Source organism: Astatotilapia calliptera, chromosome 4 (genome assembly GCF_900246225.1).
Source record: "Astatotilapia calliptera chromosome 4, fAstCal1.2, whole genome shotgun sequence".
In the NCBI taxonomy this organism is placed as follows: Eukaryota; Metazoa; Chordata; class Actinopteri; order Cichliformes; family Cichlidae; genus Astatotilapia; species Astatotilapia calliptera.
Window position 1 is genome coordinate 13,312,190 of NC_039305.1, and position 25,087 is coordinate 13,337,276.

Below are 25,087 nucleotides of genomic sequence, written 5' to 3' on the forward strand. Positions count from 1 at the left end.
AGGAGAGCTTTGAAGATCTTGACCTTCTGAAACAATAAAACGGCATCATCAAACACTCTCCTGAGACAGGCTGCTGACCCACGGATCCAAATGTCTGCTTGAGGTAATTCATATTAAACTGTAGGGATCACTTTGTGTTTGATTCTTGCAGGGACACAGACATTGTTTATTTGAAGTGGTCCAATGCCCCTGACTGACAACATGTGGAGTTTACCACTGCTATTTGAATTATAATGCTTTCAATACTTTTATACTATGCTGATACGCTCTCAGACATGAATGGGTTACAGTGTATCCATCTGGACAAGAAGTTAGCTGGTCCTAAGTTGGAATTTCTCATTTTTGAATAATTAAAAACAAATCAGAAACAATACAAAATGTAATTTCATTTAAATAAAGGTCAGCTAAATAGCATCAGAAAACTTTAAAAAAGTCATATTAATCTACCTTATCAGCTGGTTATCCTCATCCTGTTTACAGGGAGCACCAGTGACTCTTAGGACCACTTCCAAAGGGGTGAGCACCCCACTATGGGTTAAATACTTGGACTCTCTGACATTTGTTTTAGAATTTAAGCCTCTTGGATGAGAGGCAAAGGTCTTCTCAAACAAAAAGGAATCCAGTTGTCTTCCTAGAGTGCTCAATTCCATCTCCATCATAATGTGTTTGTATGTAATCCCTTTAGCAACAGAAAAGACATTTTGAAAGACTTTAACTCAAGCCAGATACTTCTGCACACCGACAGGTGTATCTGCAGAGTATCTGGAGGATCAACAACCAATTTTCTAGCCAGTTCCATCCATCTGATCAGTTCCACCAGCACTGACTGTGACGCCAATGCTACATAACTAGATAGCTAACAGCAACTATAAACAGATATATCAAGAATCTGTAAAAAAGGCTTTATACTGGTGGTTTTAATCTCTCTGTAGGTTGAGTTCATGTGACTAATCGTGAAAAACCATCAATTACAAAACCATGTGAGCAGGAGTTGGCTGCATACGGTCCTTGTTGAGAACAAAAGAGCGACTGTGTTTGCTGAAATGTGGTCTCAAAACCAACTATCATCTGATGACACTTTACCTTTGACTGGCTTTTTTAAATTCATCTACATTTTTATTAAATGACTGGGACACAAAAATTGGAAGTCTTGAGCTGGACAACTAAATAAAGCCTTAAAAAGTATATCATTGCAACCACGGGATAAGTGAGTAAGCTAGCCAGTGAGTTCCCAGACTGCACAAGTTATTATATTATTTGGTGTTTATGCAAGTTAACCTGCAGTTTTAATGTAGAATATTTTAGTACAATGTGTGGGCAAAGTCTTGGCCAGTTATAGCCTAAATGTTTGCAAAATATGGCAGCCAGCAGTGACGATCACTGGCAATACTGTAACTCTGCTGAGCTGCACAGTTGTAAACCAACTTGCTACACTTTAAAGTGCAAAATCAATCAAGTTGATCCATGGAAGTGTTATAATGGATGTATACAATATGAAAAGTAATGACTATAAACTTAAATGTCAAATAATCCCTTTTGCACTGGAAACTAATTGGACAAATGCAATTAATAATGTGTTAATTAGTAAGGTGCTGATGAGGGGTATTTGGTTACGTGTGAAACAGACCAATCAAACTGTTCCCCTTTGGTTCCAGTTTTATTTGAGCTTGTTTAATACATTGCATTCATATGAACTGTCAATCTTCTCATTTGACTATTAGCAATAAAATGATAAGAGCTATTTCCCATAATCTAACATGTCTTTTACAGTTCATTAAATGAAGCAGAATCTTTTACAGATTAATATTTTGGTAACAGATTACTAAAAAAATATGTTTTTATGATGATACTTGTGGTATCTGTACTGGTAGACAAATCAGATACCATAAAGGGAAATGTGACTTATCTTCAAGGTCAAGAGAAGACTTTTATTTCTCCATGATGGCATCAGAGGAAGTAAAGCTATTTACCACCTCAAGAGACAAGTCAGGTGGTGTTTTTGTAGCACAGCATGAGTCACAAGCTGAAATCATTGAAACACATCAGAAAAAAGATCTGTTTGTGATGAAAAACATCAAGAAATGCATTACTGATCCCAGCTCAAATGTTCCACACACTAATGTTGTAGTTTAATTCTTAAGTCTTACCAAAAAACAAGCCTTTGATCTCCTAACCCTACATTAGCATAACTGGCAAAAGGTGTTGCAGGGCAAAGATGCCAGCTGAGTCCCCTTGCTCATCGTGCGAAGGTCGGAAGGCCTTCTGTCTTTGACCACATGCTAATCTTTACAGGGCACTCAAGGAAGTGGTGTTGACAGGCTAGATTTGAGGTCAAGAGGGGGCCAAGGGTCAAGCACTTCCTGCTGACATGAAAGCACATCCAAGCACACCTTGCTCTCGGTATCTGTCGTCTGCCCCCTCACCATCTGTACCGACATAATCTGGGGCTCATCGTCCAAAACAAAAGCCATGTGTTAATTACCTTTGAAGGTGTAATGACTTCGGGGCCACAGCCGATCTTCATCTGGTTTCAAAGTGAGAGCCGGAGAACAGGTTACGCTTCAGACGCGTTGCAGTTGTCCTTTGCCTACCTGCCCTGCCGTGCTTTCATTTGCTATGGTTTCCCATATCAAATCCAGAGGTGCATAACTGCTTCACTCTCACTTTGGTGCGCTCTTAAATAAGTAAATTAAGGAGAAATTTCTGAAACACAAGAAACAGGACTACACCTGTCCTCCAGATGTGACGGCATTCGCTTTGATGGAAGTGCTCCTTGTTTTCCCGATGTTCGCACGCCGCACTTGAGGATTATTACTGTTTTTTATGTACTTCCATTATTTTCCAGGTCTGAAGACCTACAGTGAAGAAAAAGGCAACACTTTTAGAGGAATCACTGAAAGTCTTCACATTTACCGGCTTCCCAAATGTTTTTTTCAGAGAGAGTCCATCTCCTAATTCCAGGAATTTGAATTATGAAAAGATCAAAAATGGACAGAGGCAGTGAATGGTGCTGGTAGCAATCTTCTCGTTAGTCATCACGAAAACAACATGAGTTTTTGTGATGACTGCGTGAGTAGAGCTTGAGTAACACTTTCTTCTTCCCACAAATGACCAACTTGAGAGGGAAGTGGGTGTTGTCTATTCCTGAACAGATACATCACCACGTTCTGAATAAAGGAAGGTGATGTTTTTCTACTATCCAACCCCAGGTGACCTTGAGACCAGAGATGAAATCATTTTCGGGATGACACGCATGTTGCTTTTACAGGAAGTGGTTCTTGACCTCATTCAAATCGTACAATGATACTTACACCTACCAGAGTTTGTAAGAGGATACATGCTCCTGCATCTGAATACATCAAAGGGTAATGGGGACTTGGCAGCCTCATTAGTTATGTGCTGTCTGTGCCACTTCAGCCGCTTGAAGATATGCAGCCATTTTCTCCATTTTCTCTCTGCTGAGAATAAACAAACTCTCTCTCTTTCTAATCCTTTGAAATGCTTTCCCCCCCCTTTCCTTTTGAAAATCCTAAACTCTAGTTTCCAGTCTCAGGATGGTCAGAGGAGCTCACACACCTTGATCTTCATGACATCTACAGGAGAGTTCCTGTGATGTGGGGAGTAGAGCCAGTCTGCTCCACAGACATACAGGTGAACACAGACAGTGGTCCTGTGAAGCTGACGCTGGGCAGAGAGGCAATGCTGCTGGTTTGCCGGTGGAGAAAGAGGGTATAAATATCCACCTCGTGCAGCAGTTTCCTCAGTTTCCTCCAAAAGCAAACACTTCAGATTCTACCTTGTAATTTATCACTGCTCTCTCTCACTCTCTCTGCCACTGAGGGAAAATCTCGGTCAGGAAAACGTTGACTTGAATGATCGCATTGTTTTTGTTTTTCACGTTTCATTTTGTCTCTTTGCGCCGTCTGCGTGTATAAACTGCACTGGTTTTGCGAGAATCACAAAGTAGTAGTACTACTTTACATCTTTTTTTTTCTGCCAGGTTGGGAAAAATCTTAAGGGAAGTGCCTCACAGTACAAACAGCGTACTGTTAGCTTGGATTATAAATACTCGATGTATGCCACACGCAGTAATGTGTGCCTCAGATGTGTGTTTCTTTCATTCTAAAAGTAAGGGTGTAAAGGCGGGGATGATGATTTCAGATTCCCGGGAGAACATTCCCAGGCCTGGAAGAGTCCATGGAAAGTAATCAAGTAACAGAGTGATGTCATTCTGATGAAAGGCAGCTTGTCAGACAGTTGGCGACTAGGGGTGCTCTTTGGCATCGGCCGCAACCCGCTTTACACCGAAATATGACATCAAAGCAGGTACCAGTCCAGGCCAAGAGGCTGGCACTGATCATTGTCTTCTTTGATTACAGTAGCCTCATCTTCGTGGCGAGAGGATAAAAGAAAACGGCTGCTTGGTGTTAAAAGAGTGTCGGAAATAATGAGCCACGTATCATGTGCAAATGGTGTCCCAGTGGTTCAGTGGATTGTGTAGTCAGAAGATGGGCTGATTGTCTCAGACACGAAAATCTGGTCCAAAATTACCCTTAAGACTTTTTTTTAATCAATGCCCTCCAAACTGGCATTACCGGTTTTTCACAAATCAGATTTATGTTGCATGTCAACAGCTCTTTCTCTTTGATATGTTTAATTCTTCATAAAACCAAGATTAAACAAATAATTATGGGGATTCTCAAGTCTTCCTGCCCGGCTGCTTTAAAGTCTGCATCTTAAAAAAAAACCAGCTACAAATGCAGCTCTCACATAACTGAATAACGACCATGTTTTACAACAGGGTGTGGACTTCAAAAGAATTTCCCCATAGAGAATACCAGGTTAAGGGACGGAAAGTGAATAATGTGTTGTGGCTTTACTGTCATGACCTGTAATAAGGGCTTTTCCATGTCCTTTGGCACAACTGTGGCATAAATAAACATTTCCGAGACTAAAGGGACTGATTCTCCTTCTGTCTCACTCGAGAGGAGAATAGGCGCAGGGGCAGGAGGGCTGCCGCCTCTCTGATGATAATAATAGCAGGTCTCGAATGGTAATTGGTCTGTGTTCCCTCCTCCGTCACTACCAGGTAGAGGGCATTGAAAAGGGTGATTCAGGCACGAGGCATGAGTGGAAAACTCCAGGAGGAAGGCCGCACGCTCGCGCACCGGTGCCTCCGACACAACCTGGTCCACCTCAGTCATCCTCCAGCACACATTCCTACACACATGCAGACGCCGAGACGTGAAACACGCATGTGCACCCGCCCTGACAAACGCAAACATCCATCTTGCTTAGTACGAATGACGTGACAGAAATGTATAGAGGCAACAGCAGCTACTTTGTGACTGTCACTCAGATGAAAGATGAATAACAAGCAGCTGACCTGTCAGTTGAACTATTTGATTACCCCTCAGTGCCAGAGAGACCCCAAACGCAAGCTGTCCTATCTTGAAAGAGTTCATTTTTATCAAACAGGGCATCATCTGTAACCAATAGACCGCCTCCTCTTACAAAATGAGAGCCTGCTCGACAGATGTCTCCTGCCTCTCTTACTCTCTTACTCCCCATTTACATTCACATCTTAGATGGCACCTCTTGACTTAAGTCGAGATCAAGGTTGTTTACCGATTGTCTGGGTAATATCAGGAACATGTGGTGAGGGTACATGAAAGGAACTCCACGGTGTGTTAACACCCAAAAAACCTCTGTACATGTTTGTTTTGGGTTTTAAACAATAGCTTCAACATGAAATTAAGGGGGCCTGCTTCCGGAGGTTTGCCTCAAGGTGACACAGAACAGAAGCCGAGGCTGAAAGCGTTTTCGCAGGGGCGCAACGTCAAAGCCCTCTAGCGTTACAGTCATATCAACTTATAAGTGAAGTTGTCGTGAAATCTATATATTTGCATTAAAAAACATCCAATATTAGTCTTCTTTTTAAGTGCATGTCTCCTCAATGACAAGCACCTAAAGGAAATTTCCATATCTGGTGTTATATTACTGGCAGGATGAAAAATTAAGAGTCATTACTACAATATATACAGATCTGCTGAAGGGTCTGTCAGCTTTTCAGCTAATTCGTAACACATGAACAAATTTCTAGTTCTCCTTCTGTCATCTTTTATTAGCAGATTTCTGCACATAAACACTTTGTGGCTTAATAGCACTAAGACATAAGATTTGCTGTTGTGACCTTGGTGGAATTTAGTACTTTGGTTCAGTCCCACAATGCCCGACCTGCCATCATGTGTTTTATACTGGTGCTGTGTAGGTTGTGTGTGGGAATTTAAAGAAACTCTTCTACGAAATATAAAAGTTTTATAGATGGCGATCTCTCCTTTGTTCTCCTGATGAGGACCTCCACCTGTTTCTGATGATGTGAGCCAGAGCATGTCCCTTTCAAAAGGCTGATCCCTCCTGATCTCTTTGATGTAACCTGACCTAACAGTTCCAACTAGCGGGATTTGATGATCGCGGATGGATCCTCGACAACAGCATGTGCGAATCAAAACTACCCGGCAAGGCGAGATGGACGACGGGAATGTGTGAGCAGAACTGGCAGGCTGTGTAGACAGACGGGGCTATGATGTGTATAAACACTAGGCAGGCAATGGTCACATGATCAATGCTGCCAGCCCAGACTTAAGCAGTAAAACCTGTGGATCTGTGAGGGCACATGCAACTGATCGGAGATGAAAGACAAGCTTTGACTTTCACAGGAGGCCTGGGGTTGGGGTGGGGGCTACGGGGGCACTTCTGAGGGACTGCCATCAGAACAGCTGGGTCATTTTCAAATGACCTAATTCTAGGATTAATCCATTCAAAATTTGTGTCTATGCTACGCAAAGAGAATGGGAGGCAAGGAAAAGGGGAGAGAGAGAATTACAAGTGAAAGCCAGAAGAGCTTAATACTTGGAGTTCAAACAAGGTACTTAGCAGAGAACAAGCCACCATGCACCAACAGTAGCAGGACTGCCTGGTGTTTCAAAGTTTGTCTCCGGCACTTGAGTTGTTTTGTTCAAATTAAATGAGAAAGCCTTTACGTTCGCTCTTTGAATCTACAGATTTCTACCCTCAAAGCGAGAGCATCTGCAGCTCTCACTTCTTCAGTCAGACGATGCTTCACCACCAGGGCATCTCCTCACGTTAGAGAGTGTGTCAGGGGCCGACGTCCATCTGCGAGTGATTTAAGGGTTACATTTTTGAGAATGACGTGTGATAAAACAGGGCAGTATGGGTCAAAGTGACTGGCCTCAGTCTGTGACAGAGCCACTTCTCCTGGACCCTACCACATGTTTTAATCTATACAAGCCTCTGTTTGAAGTTCCCAATTAATACCATCCATCCTGGTGGTGACTTCATATCCATCTTACCTGGCTCAAAACAGTTTGACATTCTTTCGGCACGCTGATTAACCATGGGGCTACAGTGAGCGGGAGGCTCTCTCTGAGAGGATGTCAAGCTGTTTTAGACTGATGGTGTTCTGTGTTTTACGTCTACCTGATCCATCTAACTTGTCCACTTTATTTTAACTTTATTTCAGCAGTTTAATTTAATTGTTCAGAGAGTACTTTCTTACAAGTTACACAAATGAAACTATCTATTGCAAAGTCTATAATGTGAAAAAAGAACTATTTGGCTACGTGGAGGCTAAAGTGTGACCACAATTTGACCAGCCAGTTTCCAAGCAGTTGCAGCCCTCTCTCAGCAATGCGTCGTAATAAGTCTTGGAGTTCTGTTTTCTATTTCAGAGCTCTTGCCTTCGTGGATTGTTATGAAAATTGTGATGAGTTGGTATGAGGAGATTGTATTAAAAACACAGGCTTATCCTAATCCTGCTCCCACAAAGCTGATACAGCGCTAATCAATAAGCTATCTAAGGCTAGAGTTCACATCAGAACTCTTGTGGGCATGACAAAAAGTGGTGTAGCGTCACAAAAATACTATCTGTGAAAATAAATATAAAAGTGTGTGTAAGTGTTGTTAAAAATATTCGGTTGACTTTAGAAATCCCTGTAATGTCCTGTCCAATGAGCTCAAGTCAAAACGACAAACGTCACCAAAACACCATCATGAAGTCTCACTTTGATGAACGATCCCTTTTGCCCTGTGGGCTACACTTTAACTTAAATGTGTCCTTAAAATGAGAGGTTGTTCAAGGGAAGCCTACCTCAACTGTAACGAGGCATTCCTGTGTTAAAAAGCTGGCTTCCCATCAGGATGCTCTGCTCGACTTAAAATATACAGTAGAGCAGGAAAGTTTGGAAGAGACTGAAGTGGGAGGGAGGAGGTGAAAAGAGGGGGAGAAAGAGTGATGGTTGCTTTGATCTTTTGGAGGCCCCATCTGGATAAAAAAGGAGGGGTTGGGGGGGGCGGGCGGGGGGTGTCTAAGTCCCTTTTTCTAAACCTAAAGCAAAACGTGAGCAACTCAACTCGTCAGAACTGGAACTGATTTTTTATTTTTTATTTTTTTTTAAGAGGTCTGCACTTTTCTTTCCCAGGTGGGGCGTGGAGTAGCGATAACAGACGGTGCTCTGTGAAAAATGATCAACTTTTACTTTTAAGTTACATTTAAAAGTGTTGAAAAATAATTTTAAAAAATTATAATAGGTAAACTCTTAAAAATAACCTGGCTAAATATTGATGCAACTCTGCCAGTTTATGTTTTGTTTTTTTCAAGCAAGTGTGTAACAAGATGCATATTCTCACTTCATAAATTTGTGGTGGAATGGGAAATGGGCATTTCAAGGCCAATAAAAGCCACCACATCAAATAAAACATTGCGGATCAAAAGAACCAACGCATGGACATTTTTTTCCCTCTATAAATTAAAAGGGGGGGGGGGGGGGGGAGTTAGTCTGCCAGACTTGATCATGCCCTGAGTCCTGCCCCGCTCCTGTGATTGGCTGGACGGTCACACAAGGGGGGAAAGTTTGAATAAAAAACAAGCGCATGGCACCAGTGTTGTCGTTCAAGCTTGTGTGCTTGGTCCAGAAGGGCTTGAGTTGTACCAGACAGATGAGGAAAGAGTTGTAGGCGCACTCGTGAAAGAAAACCAAAATTAAGCCTGAAAGTATTTCCAGTTATTTCAGCGGGTGGCTACAAGTGGTCTCAGAGGACTTTTGATTTTACCTGACATTTAATTTGTCTCTTTTGGAAGCTGACAAGTTTTTTTTGTTTGTTTTTGTTTTAAATGAGAATTTGGAGAAAGGACGTCACAAAGATGACACTGATCAGAGTGGTTTCTTCAGTGCTGCTGCTGGTACTGATGCAGTCCGGAGCTCTTTGCGCACGGAGGTTTCGGGGTGGCCGCAACCCACAACCGCGACGCTCACCGCCTCCTCCCACTTACCGGGCAGACCGGGGTGATACCACCGAGAGCTTCCCTCTGGATTTCACCGCGGTGGAGGAGAACATGGATAACTTCATGACACAAGTGAAGAACCTTGCGCAGTCCCTTTACCCCTGTTCGGCGCAAAAGCTTGACTACGACATGAGGCTGAACTTTTTGGAGAACACATCAGTCACCTGCAACGACGGCAGTCCTGCGGGGTACGTAACAACTGACCATAAACATGTATGAGGTTACTGTCAAGTCAAAAAGAGGCCAGCTGGGCTAGTAGGAGCTGTTATTTTGCCTTAAGAGTGCTTCAGCAGGACTCATCCGTCCTGCTGGCCATTAAAATAACCCACATGTATCTGGCCTGAGGAGAAAGTGCATCTCCGTTGATTTTCTCAGTATTTGGAGTGCTGAATCGCGTATTTTATTTTCATTTTCGATCAAGAACCATATAAATGTTTTTTTTAACATATTAAAAGAATATATACAAATAAAAGGAGAATAAATGATTAAAACAATGTCCTGATGCCTCAGTCAGAGTAAAAGATAGACAGCTGCTTTGCGTCAGTGAAGCGTGAAATTTGCGGAGAGCCGCATGGCCTATGCTTCATTTCCTTTGCTTCAAATTAGAATGCAGGTTTTGCGCTGCAGAGTTTCGATTTTACTTTTTAGACCCCCGCCCATCTCTGTCCGTCTTTCTCTGATGAGTACTCGGATGGTTGACCTGTTCGGCTTTCAGGGTGGATGCTGTAAAATATCCATAAAAATATAGTAGATTTTTAACTACATTTTTTATAGAAGGTTAGATTAGATTTTTTTCAGTTGTTTTTATTGTTAATAATATTGTGAAGCAAAAACATTCATTGTGAACCCCCCCCCCCCCCCCCCCCCCCAACTCTACTAAAGAGGAATAAATCGTGCTGCTAAAACAGCAAACGCCAAATATAGTCCCTCCTTCTCTAAAATAGAAAAGGCATACGGACTCTTTTTTCAGTGTAGTTACAAGAAGACAAATTGTAGGTTAAAGGTCAGCGACACAGATCGGTGTATAGCTGTAGACGGTTTAATGTGTCATGTCTGTCCGCGCATTATGCTGCATCACAAGTTACACACAACTACACGCGTACTCATTATTCACTGCTGTAAAGCATGTTGTGTCGTCGTGAATACTTTGGTTGTCGTTCTGATTTGTTGATATATGTGACTGAGCAGAGTGAGCTGTGCATTACACGGCGGCTCCTGGCTGTGTAAAGCGTGGGGACGAGCGCACGCAGGGAACAGTTACAGGCACAAGGCCTTTCATTCACTGTGGCTGTTATCAGCTGGGATGCTAATCCATCAATTGTTATAGCTACACGGATATTCATAAGTATGTAATGTAAAAGGGAAAAAAGTTACTAGAGCAAGTTACTAGGAAGTGAGTGGGTTTTTCATCTGTTGGAAACTTGTTTAAATAGGTGGATTGACACAACACCTCCCCTTTGTTTGTTCAGCTTGTCAATTCTGGCTTCAGTATGTTTGATGGAAATAAGAGTGAGCTGCCTACATCGCTGAATAATAATAGTTAAAACATTAAGCGCAGCCAAAGTGTGATTCAGTGTCTGAGTTAGCAGCTCAGAGCTTCAGCCAAGTCTGTTTGCCTTAAAGTCACTGAAATGTGTTTGCCAATCTTCTGAGTTGAGTCACTGGTAAAATAAAGCAGATATTCAGTGAAATGGGGGGGGGGAAACGCTTCAACATCACAGAAGCACATTCAGAAGCCTCTTGTTTCTGCAGCGAAAGCTACTTTACACACCCAAAATATTTAATTTTCCTTGTGTTTCTGTGTTTTTGTTGAATAAAAGATGAGGATGATTTGGTTAGGACTGCACCCTAAACCATGGGTGCATTGCCCTCTTCTGGACTGACCACAGACAGCACATATCTCCAATATTCCAAGATAGGTTTCCTACAATCTTAGAGCAGCTATAGCTCAGAGTCATGTGTCTAAGTGCATTCTAAGGGCGTTAAATTGGGCTTATGCGGGTTTGTTGGCACCTACTGCACCTGAGCAAAAGAGTTTTACTTCCTATCATGCCATTACTTTGAATGGCAGCCTTGGTTTTATCCACATTTTATGACATTGTGTTCAGAGTGAAGAGATGATGGTATGTTGCTTATTATGGAAAAATACCATCTACTGGAATCTACAGTGGAACCAGGATATGGTAGAGGATGATGTTTATCTCCTTTTCGATCACTGTATCAGTGTTTGAAGTGCAGCGTGTACACACAGCATCATTGCTTTCATCCGTGGCACCTTTTTGAGATTAGCATCAAGTTCGTGGCATCCTTGTTTGTATTACTGATGATGCGATGTGTGTATTTTACGCTTGGGTGCAAGCACTGATGTAGAAACAATGGCCACATTATCTTTCAGTGTCTATTTCTTTCTCCATAAGAAAGTCTCAAACCTGTGGGCCAAGACGTTCATGCAGCAGCGTAAAGCAAAACTTGAGGAATTTAGAATCATATACACATATTGTTTAAACTCAACCATGCCTATTATCGTGTGCTCACTTCATTCTTTGGTTCTTGTAGGTACTACCTAAAGAATCTCGAGGCAGCAGGCGGTGGTTGATATTTTTAGAAGGTTGGTATTTTGGACTAAACTGATTCACCTCAACACATTTCTCATTTCATGTCCAGTTATACCAAAAAAATCACATGTGACATGATTGTTCCTATTTTTTGTTATTGGTATATCTGCCTGCAGGTGGCTGGTACTGCTTCAACAAGGAAAACTGTGACAGCCGATATGAGACAATGAGAAGGTTAATGAGCTCCTCCAAGTGGCCCCAGACTAAAACAGGTGAGCCTTTCCATCAGCCCCCCTGTTGCTCCACCCGGGGCTCCTGACCACAAGGTGAAAAGCATACCTGCTTTTAATGCCTCAGCAATTAAAAGGATGGGATGCATCTGTGCTCATTTACAGTGTTATTGAAACTGACACCCGGTCATAATGTTGCTGCGGTGTAGGGCTACCTGGCGCCCACCACTAAAGGAAGAGAGACGCCTCTCTCTCTTGTTGCACTGTAATAACTGTAATCCACGTGGTAATGATGATGAGTAAGAAGAGGATGTGTCTCAGGGAGCCAGAATGGCTAATGATACACGTCGGTCTGTCTCTGCAGGCACAGGGATCCTGTCTCCACTCCCTGAGGAAACCCTCACTGGTGGAACGCCAACATGGTGTAAGTTGCCTTTTGTGCTCGTTGATGCCCAATTTTTAATCACAAGTGGCATTTTAAATGTTACGTTTGTTGTGTAGGTTTGTGCCCTACTGCTCCAGTGATGTTTGGAGCGGTGCTACAGCCAAAACAGATCAAAGTAAGAGACACCACTAAAGTCTCAAAATCTTGACATGTATTTGCCCTGAAAGAAGAGTTGTTTAGTTCGTTTGTCTCTCTGTTGTACACAGGTGGTTATGCCTTCATGGGCTCACTCATTATTCAGGAGGTTGTGAAGGACCTGCTGAAAAAAGGTCTGGAAAATGCCAAAGTCCTCCTCTTAGCAGGAAGCAGGTGTGTTCACATGTAAAAATATTGCCCAGGGTTTTATATTGAAAGCTTCTGCACGTCATTCTTACTGATGTATGTGTACTGATGAAAATATATATTGTTTTTGTATGAAGTGCGGGAGGTACTGGCGTTCTTCTGAATGTTGACCGTGTGGCAGAGATGCTGGAGGGACTGGGCCACACTGCGATACAAGTGCGAGGCCTTTCTGATTCTGGCTGGTTCCTGGACAATAAGCAGTACCACTGCACTGACTGTGTGGACACTGCCAGCTGTGCCCCCACTGAGACCATCAAGAGAGGCATCAAGTATGGGATTTCTCTCAGTTTAGTTTTATTTATTTCATACCAATATTTATCTCAAGATACAGATTCCTATGAAATTATAGATAGAAGTCCCAACAATAAGACAATAATAGCAAGCACTGCTAGATGTGGCTGGCTGCTATGGCTGGCTGGGGAGAACAAACAAAACATGCGACAAAGCACAATCTCTTGGAAAGAGATGATGACATCCATTAGTCACATATAAAGGCACTGGGAGTGAAAAAGCACATCATGCACGAGCCCAAGCAGTCTGAGCCTCAAGCAGCCGAACTAAGGAATATTTCAGTGTCACCTCATGCATTTATCTACCAGCATTATTAAAAAGAAAAGCATTAAGTCTAGTCGTTAAACTGAGATCACCAGGTTGCTACTATACCCATCATATCCTATCTGTGTCTGTTTCTATTAGGTACTGGGGAGGGATGGTACCAGAACGGTGCAAACAAGCCCATGAAGGAGAAGAGTGGAACTGCTTTTTTGGATACAGAGTCTTCCCGTCTATAAAAAGTGGGTTTATGATCTATGTGGATACAAGTAAATGTGCATTGTGATGTGATCTACGAATACTCACATTGTCTGGCTGATATTTTTCATTTTCCCTGAGCAGGCCCTGTCTTTGTGGTCCAGTGGCTGTTTGATGAGGCTCAGTTGACAGTAGACAACATTCAGCTGACAGGTCAGCCTGTGCAGGAGGGCCAGTGGCGCTACATCCAAAACCTGGGCACTGAGCTGAGGAACACACTCAAAGATGTCCCGTAAGGCCATGCATCTGGATTTCAGGTGGAAAATTTACAAAGAATTATTGCAAAGACTTTTACTGATTACTGTTTTTTTTCTGTTGTTTTTTCTTTAGGGCTATGTTTGCTCCAGCATGTTTATCGCATGAAGTTATCACCAGAAAGTGGGTATTATTCATTTTCAAAAGGCCTCTTCCCCGCTGTACGATTTTCTACCTGTGTGCTGACAGCGCCCTCTTGTGTTGTGTTCTAGCTATTGGATTGATGTGCAGGTTAAAGGCACCTCCTTGCCCAGAGCGCTGCACTGCTGGGACCGCAGCCTCAACGACAACAGGAACAACAAGGCTCCGCCTAAAGGCTGTCCTGTGCATCTGATTGACAGCTGCCCGTGGCCACACTGCAACCCCACCTGCCCCACCATCCGAGATCAGTTCACAGGGCAGGAGATGAATGTCATTCAGTTCCTCATGCACATGGGCTTTGATGTGCAGAAGATGGCCCAGCAGCAGGGAATGGACCCCAGCAAGCTACTGGGCATGCTCAGCAGTGGCAGCTAAAAGGACACAAACACACAGGCATTATCTCAACGTTAAACTAAGCAGAGTTGGCTGGCTGGTCTCTCTGGCCAGTCTCCCAAGCCTGATACCTCCAACTACCCCTCCATCTTCACAACCCATTCTACCTATAATGAATTTCCTCTGACCTCCTGTTTACTTTACTCCAAACCTCAGTCAGTGCAGGGACTTTGACCTTGTCCCACAATCCCTTTTCTCCCATCTGGTGACAAGTACTGTGGCAACATACCACAATGACAAGGCACAAATCTTTGCGACTCACCATTTAAATTATATTTTGTTTTGTAAAAGAAAATATCATGAATGTAATCCAGTTTTAAGGATGCTCACTGATGTTTTGTTTTTATGTTTGTCCTTCCATATAGTTTAAATTTAGTCATTGCCACAGTGGCATAGGGATGCTGTTTTTGTTAAGTAGCCAATATAAGACTGTTATCAGTGCAACTGGGCCCTAGCATTTTTCTGTAATTGGAACTCTCATTGCAAAAATAACTGACATCAAGGCAGATATAGGAAAATATCATAAGTGCGCTAAGTGCTGAATCAGAAAGGAGACATTTTATATTTACCTCTAAAAAAAAAAAAAGCATAAACAATAGCCAGAGAAAGACAACTGACACTGATGCTCTAATAAACTCATAGCAAAAGACTGTCAGTTAGAATTACCCTGTTTGAACTAAACAGGCACAAACCATGTGTTATTACCGCTAATGAAAGTAATGCAATAAGACACAATGTTCCTATAGCTGTAACTCCCTTGATAGCATCTAAACCAAATTGGTATATTTTAAGATGTCAGAATGTCCCCTTTAGTTGTTTTACAATGCTAACTGTGGTGCTAAAGTGGATCTGGTTTAATGTCTATACATAGTTATACAAAAACCACAGTGCCATCACATCTAAGCTATACCTCTTACGCACAGGCCGCATCATCATGACAAGACAGTTCAAAAACTCATGTTAGGTCACCTCAGTAGATCAGCAATCCTCAAATCAATGCAATGAACATTTAAAGGGAGACGAATATTGTGTATTGTATTTTTTGAGTATATGTATAGGCTCTATCAAGTGTTCACTATTGTAACTCCCTTCTTATTATTATCTCATAGAGATCACTTTTTAATATAATGACAATGTTGTATGTAATGATGTCTTTATAAATGATGTTTTTAAAGGGCCTCTATTTCGCATCACACCAGAAAAGGAAAAGTATTACTAATTGTAATTTTATTCTGTAACATATTTTTTAACAGGAAAAAAAAACTCAAGCTACATTGGTAATTTACATATTTATTTTGTTATGTAAATCATATTTATAAGTGCTATTTTCACAGAGAAGTGATTCTTTGTAAATTGTAAATACATTGCTGTTTTTCTCTTTGTGTTGACTGCATGTCTTTGTATCAGACCAGAAGAAAAGACACATAACATAATATACTACAAGATAAATATTTTTTGCAGTCTTGTGATTATTACTTCTATAAGGTCTACTAAAATGGTATTATTAATGTGTAGAAGATGTGGCATTACTATACTAAACTATACTTAAAGTCAGTGACTGATCACCTTCAAGAAATGTGGTTATCACCTAAAATAAGAGAAATATTTCAGAGTGAGTGAAGTGATCTGGTGGATAAACAAGAAAATTTCATTATAAGTTCTGCAGACCAAAAGGTACTACAAGCTAACTGAATAAAAGGTGTGCAAATGATGCAAAACTAAGCTGCCTTGCATAATAAACTCTGCACCATGTGGCTCTTATCTTGCTGTGTATTTGAGCCTAGTGCAGTGTGTTTATGCTACCTGCACTGCACACATCACAATTTAGCTTTTGTTCACACATACACTCACAGTGTGATGGTATCTACCACGCAAGGGCCTAAACATCAGGAGTAGTCTGGAGCCTTACTTACAGTTCAGCAGTTCATGGGCAGGACAACCTGGGCATCAAACCACTAATTCACTTTTGCTCCTGAGCCACAGCTATCTTTACACATGCTTATCAGCATCTAAATGTTCTCTCCAAATTATTTAAGCATAAAAACCTTGCTCAGAATAACTCCACCTTGTCCTCCCATGGCACGTCCATCACAGACAAAAAACTTATTTTGAGAAAAATAAATTCACACCCTACTGGAAGTAATTAAAGCTAGCAAACTTAGAAAGGCGTACTGCTTTGATCTTTCAGAATGAAGACCAACAGAAAACTTTGTATAACTCACATCCTAAATGGAAGAAAAATTTGACAATTAAATAATACGTTAAATAATATATTCACAAACACAGTAACACATGTAGGTTTTAAAGTAGATAGGTAAAAATGATCATTATTGTACAGGAATTAATATACACTATTGCAAAATACCAGTATAATACTGTACTTTAGAAAGTTTATTGATAAAAAAGCATAATAATGATGCTTTTTGTTTTACTGTTTTACATTACTGCTAAAAATTTGGTAGTTTTACCGTATTAATTGCTGCCAGTAAAGAACTTTAATTTGAAATGTGTGCTGATAACCCAGAGATGGGTTTGGGTTTTTTTGTTTTGGGCTAAGAAGTATTACTGTTCCCTGTGATTGATTGGTAACCCTCTTGCCTTATGATAGCGCAAACAGGCCCGACCCCCTGTCACCCTGAATTAGATAAGCAGATAAAATGGATAGATAGTACTGTTCTCTATATTACCTGTATAACAGCTCATTCCCTAACAGTGCAAGTGCTGCAAACTGCAAAACAAAGAAGATAAAGCCTCTTTAAAATTCCACACCAAATGACATATTCATTTTTAAAATGCAGTGTTTAAGGCAATTTTGAGTAACTTCCTCCAGAGCTGAAAAAATGCTGCTTTGAACTTGAAACTGAAAATAACTTATAAGTAGTTTGCAGTTATGTATGCAGTAAGCAGTTATGAATATTTAAGTTTGCTTTTGTTTTTTGCAATATTCTAATTAAAGAAATGCATATGCATGTACATTTCTAAAATTGTTTTAATAGTGATTTTATGTAAGAATATCCTTGCAATGTTTCAATTTTAAAAAACGAGGATACTTAAATAAGAAGGTTAAAATATTTTAAGTAATTGCCACTTCATTTCTACCTCCCTTTCATATGCATAGGTCAAATCTGCCATCGCTTGTGTATAATCATCCCTCTGAACCTGTGTGTAATTTATGCCTCTAATGGGAGTCTTAGCCCTCCTCCCTGTCATTACACAGTGTGTAAATGCCAGTTTCTGACTGTGGGAGCTCTGACTCAGCCACTCTGGGTGCTCCCTAGAAATAAGACTCCCAAACTGCCTGCCACATGCAGCCTCCCACCCCTCTGTGGAATATAGACCCCCTATTTATAGCGCTGGCAAGGCCTGTAACTCTGGGCTCGGCACAAACTTTCATTTAAACAACCACCCCTAGCAATCCACCGAGTGCACACTGACAGAGACAGGAGGAGCAGGGTGTGCTTGCGTGAATAAGAAAGAGTGGGAGATCAAGTCTGAGAGGCAAGAGAAGACAGAAAGCAGCGAGACAAAGAGCAAGAGACATAGCCGACAGTTTGAGTGATTCTGGTGGACAGTTTAGGGAAGAAAAAGAGAAAAGAGAAGAATTTATAAGGACTGAGTCCATGAGGAGTTGAAGTTGACTGACAGGACAACAAATTTGTCCACTTGTTTGGCACTGAGGGATTTTGCTGGAAGATTGATCTTTGGATATCAATTTTCAAAGAGGGCTGATTGGAAAAGACGTTACTTCACTTTGATATTTTGCTAAACTGGAAAAAGTAGTGAGGAAAGAAGCCAGCAAGCAAGGCAAGCAAGAGAAAACCAAGATTTCACTGCAGCTTTTGAGTAAGACTCGATCATATTATTATTACATGAAACACATTTTGAAATCATTAGAAATCAACTGTTATTATTCTGCACAGAAATTAGACTCTTTTTACAAACTTGTGCAACCAAGAAGAAAGAAACCTATCAAAAAGATAGCTTATTATCAAAGTTGACTGAAAGTCTTTTCTCATTTTAAGCTATTGAACAAACTTCTACATAACAATGTACGCATGTAACCTGAGCTTAAACACACTGCTGTAATTACAAAGCAAGGTCAGGAAAGAAATTACAGACATTTGTAATTAAGGACCATCTATAACAGGAAACCAAAAAAAGGGTGAGGTCTGCGCGAAAAAGACAGAGGAGGCCGCAAGGACACCAACACGGGCAACGGGACATTAAGAATCTCACCAGCAACAACAGCTGCTTTAGAGGGACAACAGGCACCATGGATTCTCAAGGAGGACATTACCTCAACAAAGAAGCTGTGCTGTCCCCTTTAGGAATAGCCCGAATGTTCCAGCTACTGTTTGGCTGCACCATAATGGCCCTTGTGTCCCACAGCGCAGGCTACAGTGCCAATTATGGAATCTTCTGTATGTTTGTGTGGTGCTTCTGCTTTGCTGTCACACTGGTTGTTTTCACCTTGGACATTACCCGGCTCCACACTTGTATGCCGATTTCCTGGGATAACTTCACTGTGGCCTTTGCCATGCTGGCAACACTCATGTACATCACTGCCTCTGTGGTCTACCCCGTTTACTTCCTCCAGACAGAGGTTCCCGATGAGGAGTGGGAAGTCCAAATATACCGAATTGCTGTTACAGTCTGCTCTGCAGTCTGTTGCTTCCCCTACGCAACTGAGGTGTTCTTAACACGAGCCAAACCAGGGGCTGTGGTTGGATACATGGCCACTGTGTCTGGTCTGCTCAAGGTGGTCCAAGGTTTTGTGGCCTGCATCATTTTTGGGGCCCTGGCTAATGACAGTGAGTACAACCAATACATTGCCACCCAGTACTGTGTGGTGGTGTACAGCCTGTGCTTCTCTGTCACTGTGATAGTGGTCGTACTGACGGTTTCTGGTAGGACCTCTGCCCTGCGGTTCCCATTTGATCGGTTTGTGGTCATCTACACCTTCTTTGCTGTGATCCTCTATCTCAGTACTACGCTGATCTGGCCCATCTTCAGCTTCGACAGGAAGTATGGCAACACTACTCGTCCCGAGGACTGCCCACGAGGAGAATGTCCGTGGGATAGCAAGTTGGTTGTGGCCGTCTTTACTAACGTCAACTTAGTGTTGTATTTTGTAGATCTTGTTTACTCCCAGAGGATTCGCTTTATCTCTAGTTCTGCTGTCTGAAACCACCACAAACAACCAAGTTCAAGGACATATCCAGTTTGTTCTCCATATCCAGGTCTATGTGAAAGACTCAATGGCTTAAATCCACCATTTCACAGTGTTATGTAGCCAGAGTATAACACTTTTTTTAATTAGCAGTATTATCTAGTTTTTATGTTACAGTATTCATCTAGTCCTGAACTTCTTCCTACCATAGAGAACATGCACCATGGAGACAATCTCAGCAACTCTGTCCACAGACGACTCTGGGAAATATATCCATCTCTCTAATACAGGCATCCATCTTATCTGGGACCTAAAGAAGTATCAGACCAGTGTTATGTCATTCAACCTTTCAGAGGCTTGGCAATTTATTTAATACTATTTATATAACAATAAACAGGGTGGAAATATATAGATATGTTTAGTATCTGTTAGGTCAACAGTTTGCACTGAACATAGAATATGGTTTTGGCTTTCTAGCCACTTCGCTGTATTTTTTTTCCAGTTTAGATTATATTCCCCACATATGTTGAAGTTTATAAGGTTTTTTTTTATTTACTGAATGTCAATTTTTTTGAAGGCAAATGTTTGGCAGCAGTATTAGATTTCTTATTTTGTTGATACATTACATGTTGACCACAAGCACGAGTGTTAACATTCTTTTTCCCATGTTTGTACTCTGTTCTGTGTTTAATAAAATGTCTATGTTTTCATTTGGCCTTCTTTCACTTCTTTGCATAAAGTAGGACTTAAACACACAGTGTTTTTCATGTTCTAGGGTAATTTGCTGCTACCAGTGAAACTATTTGGACAATTTCATGTTTTTTTCTTTATACTTGGTAATTTAGCATAGACTGGGATTCGCCAATACGTAACTTTTTTTCTCTTTTTAAAAAATAAAGGTTTTCCAATGTGTTGATTGTTCATAAAATGCAGAAAGAAAGAAAAAAGATCAAGCAGCATATGCTAGTTTGTTTAGCCTACATGTAGTCTACAATTTTAGAGAAGCTGTTGAGTTAAATAAAAATGTTTATAAACATTAATGCCTAATAATGTAGGTTTTAAAGTATAATGTAGTTTAGAATGTTTAACTTTTTAAAAAAAAAGCATTATAATGTTGCTTTTTGTTTTACTGATTTACTTTACTGCTAAAAATCTGCTAGTTTAACCACGTTAATACAGAAAATACATGCTGATAACCCATATATACACACACACACACACATATATATATATATAAGGTAAAAGTGAACATTATTTTATTGTATGTTAATATACCATGTTGCAAAATAACTCAAATATGCTGTACCCTGTTATACTATATGCTTAAAATGAGGTAGTTTTACTGTTATTTCACCATGTTAATACAGAAAACACTTGCTAATGGCTGCCAGTAAGTCACTTTAATTCGACAAAAAGCTATGACCTGTCTGTATGGCACAACTTTAATCATTACAACCACAATAAGCACAGTAACTACCTGCTACTGTTGAATAGCTAACAAATATAAACAGGTTTACCGACAGGATAATGAAGAAACTTAAGAGAAAAAACGCCTAACTCGGAGTTACTTACATCAGTCTGTTAACTATGTTGCACTTTATCTGCTCAGAATATGTATGTTATGTCTGAGCGCCTCCATCTCGACATGTCTTTCCAAGCTTTTCGCCGGTAGATGCCAGTAAAGCGACTGCGTCTCCTAACCAGCTTTTCCTCTCAGCAGCACAGCCTGGTGCAATTTAAACCCCGCCTCAAAGTTTACGCTGCTGCCACTGCGATTGGTTGAAATTGTCACGCGTAAGCTAAGGGTGAAAGCTCACTGGCTCGCAAGCCTCGTCAATCAAATTCGTTTCTGGTCGCTGTTCCAGAAGCTACAGCGTTAATCACCTGGGACACGTTGACAGAGTTGTAATTTCAGGTATTTATGAAGAGCTGGTATTGGTCTGTCTGTCTGTCAGCTTAAAGATTCTTCCGTTTGTTCATAAATGTAATGAATGTTAGCGTTATGGCTGCTGCCATTATGTGTCCAGGATTCGCCTTGCCCTCCCTCAGTGAATAATACGGAAGTAAGATTATGTTTGCGCTACGTGTCGGAGCTGTAAAAAGGGCACACGGCTCATCCTTTCTTGGTTCATCTGTCACTTGTAAGACAAAACGTTAAATTTAATGTTTTAAATTGTGTGTACCTACAGGCAGAATGAGCGTGGGTTTCATAGGAGCGGGCCAGCTGGCCCACGCTCTGGTGAGAGGCTTCACGGCAGCAGGTGAATTTCGAAACATACCTTTAACCATATGTGCATTAATTTCATTTCATTTGTATTCTTGATGTATGTAGATTGCAATCAGGTACCGAAATGATTTCTGGATATTTTTTCCCCTCTTCAAGGCGTGATTGCCACGCACAAAATCACAGCCAGTTCTCCAGACACAGATCTCCCCACAGTGCAGCAACTACGGGTGCATAGTCTGTTATATTAGTGACTCTGTGTAATTATGAATATGTATTTTACCTGTCTGAAGAACTACTAAAAGAAGTCAATTTGTACAGAAATTGGGTGTAAATTTCACTACCAGCAACAAGGAGACAGTGAGCAGGACTGATGTTCTCTTCCTGGCTGTGAAGCCCCACATCATTCCTTTTGTCCTCGATGAGATTGGACCAGATATCGAAGACCGTCACCTTATTGTGTCCTGTGCTGCAGGGGTCCGAATCAGTTCCATAGAGAAGGCAAGTCATAGCCCGTCGTGTTTACATGTTGTGTGTTTTATGGTGGGAAACTTACAAACTAAACACATTTAAGCCCCCCCTTCCTATTCAAGCTGCTTGTTACACTAGTTTTTATAAGTCAATTGGTGTAAATATAGTAATTATCTACTAGTATTTGTAGTGACATGGTATGGTGCATCGTAGGAGTTGGTGTGTACCCTGCTTGTATGAACACTAGATCACTTAATTATAGTACTACTTTTAAAACATTACGGTAATGCAAATCATAAGCCAGATGAATCCAGACGCATAACTTAAAGTCTTATAAACGCTATTGATTCATATTTTTCAGTGCTCACATCGCCTATACATACATCTAATCTGTTTTTGCTTGCTGTATCCATCCATTATAAGAAACTTTAAACTGGTACTTTCATTCATCATCCCTTCAAATGAAGTCACTAAATTAGAGCATTGCTCCTTTTTGTAGAAGCTGCAGCAGTATCGCACTTCTCCAAAGGTCATACGTTGCATGACCAACACTCCAGTGGTAGTCCGTGAAGGGGCCACTGTCTATGCTACAGGAAGCTATGCAGATGTGGAGGATGGAAAGCTCCTGGAGCAGCTGATGGCCAGTGTCGGCTACTGCACCGAGGTGGAAGAGGACCTGATTGATGCAGTCACTGGCCTAAGCGGCAGCGGCCCTGCTTATGTGAGTCCGTTCTACCTATCAGTGTGTTTTGCAAATCTGCCATAGCTGCAGCATTTGTGAAAAACGTGCCCTCCGGCTTGTTGCCCTCTTTCCATCATAGTAACGTTGATGATTGTGACCTTGCAGGCTTTCACTGCTGTAGATGCGCTTGCTGATGGTGGTGTGAAAATGGGCCTGAACAGGAGATTGGCTGTACGCCTCGGAGCCCAAGCACTGCTGGTATGTCCGTTATAGATGCAGTATATACTTTTTTTTTTTTTTTTTTTTTAGGTTTTGATCCTGGTTTGATGTTGCTGTGTTTCTGAATACCCCTAGTGCCTATGAGTTGAGTTTAAAAGAATACTGTTCAATTATGTGTGACCTGCAGCTTGTCCTGTCCCATTGTGCACATTGACACAGTCTGAATGTTCATTATCACGTGGCGTATTTTATGCAATCAATCAGTGGCGCTTCCTTTGTGTTTCTTCAAAGGGGGCTGCTCGGATGCTGTTAGACTCGGAGCAGCACCCTGGGCAGCTCAAGGACAATGTGTGTTCACCAGGGGGCGCCACGATCCACGCCCTACATGTTATGGAGAGTGGTGGCTTCCGCAGCCTGCTCATCAATGCTGTGGAGGCTTCTTGCGTTAGGACGAGGTAGGTTGGCGAGAGAGGTGTTCAACAAACAGAGAAACATTTTTGTCGTTCCTGTCATAAGACACAGAAGAAAAGCAATTCACTCAATTGCTCAAAGGGTGACAATTTTTTTTAAAAGTTTATTATTCAGACAGCAGATGGAGCTATGTATGTACAAATCATTTTAAATTGTGGCTTCTCTGGTTACATATCACCTAGTGTTGAAGTTATTACTACACTGATTTATTATGCTGTGATTAATATGTATTATCCATTCTAACTTGTATGTTTATCTTCTTTTGTTTCTGCTTTTTTTATATTTCAAAAAAGGGAACTTCAGTATTTGGCTGACCAGGAGAAGATTTCCCCTGCTGCCATAAAGAAGACAACTCTGGACCAAGTGCTGCAGCAACCGGGAGTCACTCCAGACGCTGTTGGAGTCAGATCTCGTGGGATCAGTATGTTCAACAGCAGCAGCAGCAGCAGCTCCAGGACCAAAAAGAAATAAAATAACCTGCCAGGTGGAGAAACTGCAAACTTGTCATATCACTGATGATCTGGCTATATGCTACAACCACTACTGCCGGGTAGTTGTTGACCTAAGTAAGTAAATCACCTAAAATATGAGGTGAGACTTAACAAGAGAAAGATTTCAAGCGATAATAGCTTCCTTTTGTAAGAAAATCTCCATTTCCGTTACCATGAAATGCTTTTTTTCTTTCTTTTATATCCCTGTTCCTGGTATTTTAGTTGACTCATGGAATAAAAATGCTCCTATCAGTTTCTTCTCTGGCTTTCTAAACCTTGTTTCTGATGATCATGTTTCATGCCAAAGAGGTTCACTTCACAACTGTTTTTTTTTTTCCTCGAGGTGATATCCCATTGCTGCTTGTATTGTACTGTGTACCAAAATCATGTTTTGCAATACTACAGATATTGATAAAATGCTATATTTTGTACTCCAAATGAGTGTATTTTCAAAATAGTTTATTAAATTTAGACATTTAACTAATTCTGTGGTTGTGATTTATTTGTGCCAGTGCTCACAGTGCCAGCAGTGCTGATTCTAAGTCACAACAGGAAGTATAAGAAACAATGTAACAAAGGATGCTGTATTCTTAGTTATCATTTTTCCCCCTTGCGAGCAAAGAAAATCTTTCATGAATGGAGGCACGTGACCAAACACGATGACGTCTGGCTTCGGTACAAGAGAAAGGAATCAACAAGGAGAGCACGGGCAGGCGTTTGGAAGCGCCGTCGCTTCTGTCAGTGGAGCCGAAATTCAGCTGTGCCTCGGATGTTAGGTTTCAGACGAGCACTTTAACAGCTACAACTTCGGAGGGGCGTCGTTT

General features: G+C 41.2%; 3 protein-coding genes across 5 annotated transcripts; all 3 read left to right on the forward strand.

The window, feature by feature from the left end:
• Nucleotides 1–8,980: 8,980 nt before the first annotated feature.
• LOC113020705 (palmitoleoyl-protein carboxylesterase notum1a-like) lies at nucleotides 8,981–15,988 on the forward strand. The gene is given in 12 exon segments (XM_026164897.1): nucleotides 8,981–9,556; nucleotides 11,921–11,972; nucleotides 12,096–12,191; nucleotides 12,514–12,540; nucleotides 12,543–12,573; nucleotides 12,651–12,709; nucleotides 12,801–12,903; nucleotides 13,014–13,205; nucleotides 13,633–13,730; nucleotides 13,831–13,978; nucleotides 14,077–14,124; nucleotides 14,214–15,988. Coding segments are annotated over 12 exon segments (1,521 nt in total). The 5' UTR covers nucleotides 8,981–9,193; the 3' UTR covers nucleotides 14,518–15,988.
• Nucleotides 15,989–17,936: 1,948 nt separating this feature from the next.
• Nucleotides 17,937–19,841, forward strand: LOC113020701 (myeloid-associated differentiation marker-like protein 2). 2 transcript variants are annotated; one of them, XM_026164893.1, is made up of 2 exons: nucleotides 17,937–19,346; nucleotides 19,422–19,841. In XM_026164893.1, the coding sequence occupies exons 1-2, from the start codon at nucleotides 18,809–18,811 to the stop codon at nucleotides 19,718–19,720; spliced, it is 837 nt and encodes a 278-aa protein (XP_026020678.1). In that variant the 5' UTR covers nucleotides 17,937–18,808; the 3' UTR covers nucleotides 19,721–19,841. The 2 variants fall into 2 exon arrangements, with proteins under 2 accessions (XP_026020678.1, XP_026020676.1); XM_026164891.1 differs by having other exon boundaries at nucleotides 17,937–19,841.
• Nucleotides 19,842–21,512: 1,671 nt separating this feature from the next.
• LOC113020706 (pyrroline-5-carboxylate reductase 1, mitochondrial-like) lies at nucleotides 21,513–24,747 on the forward strand. 2 transcript variants are annotated; one of them, XM_026164898.1, is made up of 8 exons: nucleotides 21,513–21,620; nucleotides 21,895–21,966; nucleotides 22,089–22,159; nucleotides 22,251–22,430; nucleotides 22,900–23,121; nucleotides 23,248–23,340; nucleotides 23,593–23,756; nucleotides 24,066–24,747. In XM_026164898.1, the coding sequence occupies exons 2-8, from the start codon at nucleotides 21,900–21,902 to the stop codon at nucleotides 24,241–24,243; spliced, it is 975 nt and encodes a 324-aa protein (XP_026020683.1). In that variant the 5' UTR covers nucleotides 21,513–21,620; nucleotides 21,895–21,899; the 3' UTR covers nucleotides 24,244–24,747. The 2 variants fall into 2 exon arrangements, with proteins under 2 accessions (XP_026020683.1, XP_026020684.1); XM_026164899.1 differs by lacking the exon at nucleotides 21,513–21,620 and adding an exon at nucleotides 21,628–21,768.
• The last annotated feature ends 340 nt before the right edge of the window (nucleotides 24,748–25,087 follow it).

Excerpts from the sequence above, each read along its gene's own strand:
- LOC113020701 (XM_026164891.1), top strand. The coding sequence starts at position 18,809 with ATGGATTCTCAAGGAGGACATTACCTCAACAAAGAAGCTGTGCTGTCC.
- LOC113020706 (XM_026164898.1), top strand. The coding sequence starts at position 21,900 with ATGAGCGTGGGTTTCATAGGAGCGGGCCAGCTGGCCCACGCTCTGGTG. Across the intron at positions 22,160-22,250 it reads CCACAGTGCAGCAACTACGG|AAATTGGGTGTAAATTTCAC; the intron begins GTGCATAGTCTG and ends CAATTTGTACAG. Across the intron at positions 23,757-24,065 it reads GCTTCTTGCGTTAGGACGAG|GGAACTTCAGTATTTGGCTG; the intron begins GTAGGTTGGCGA and ends ATTTCAAAAAAG.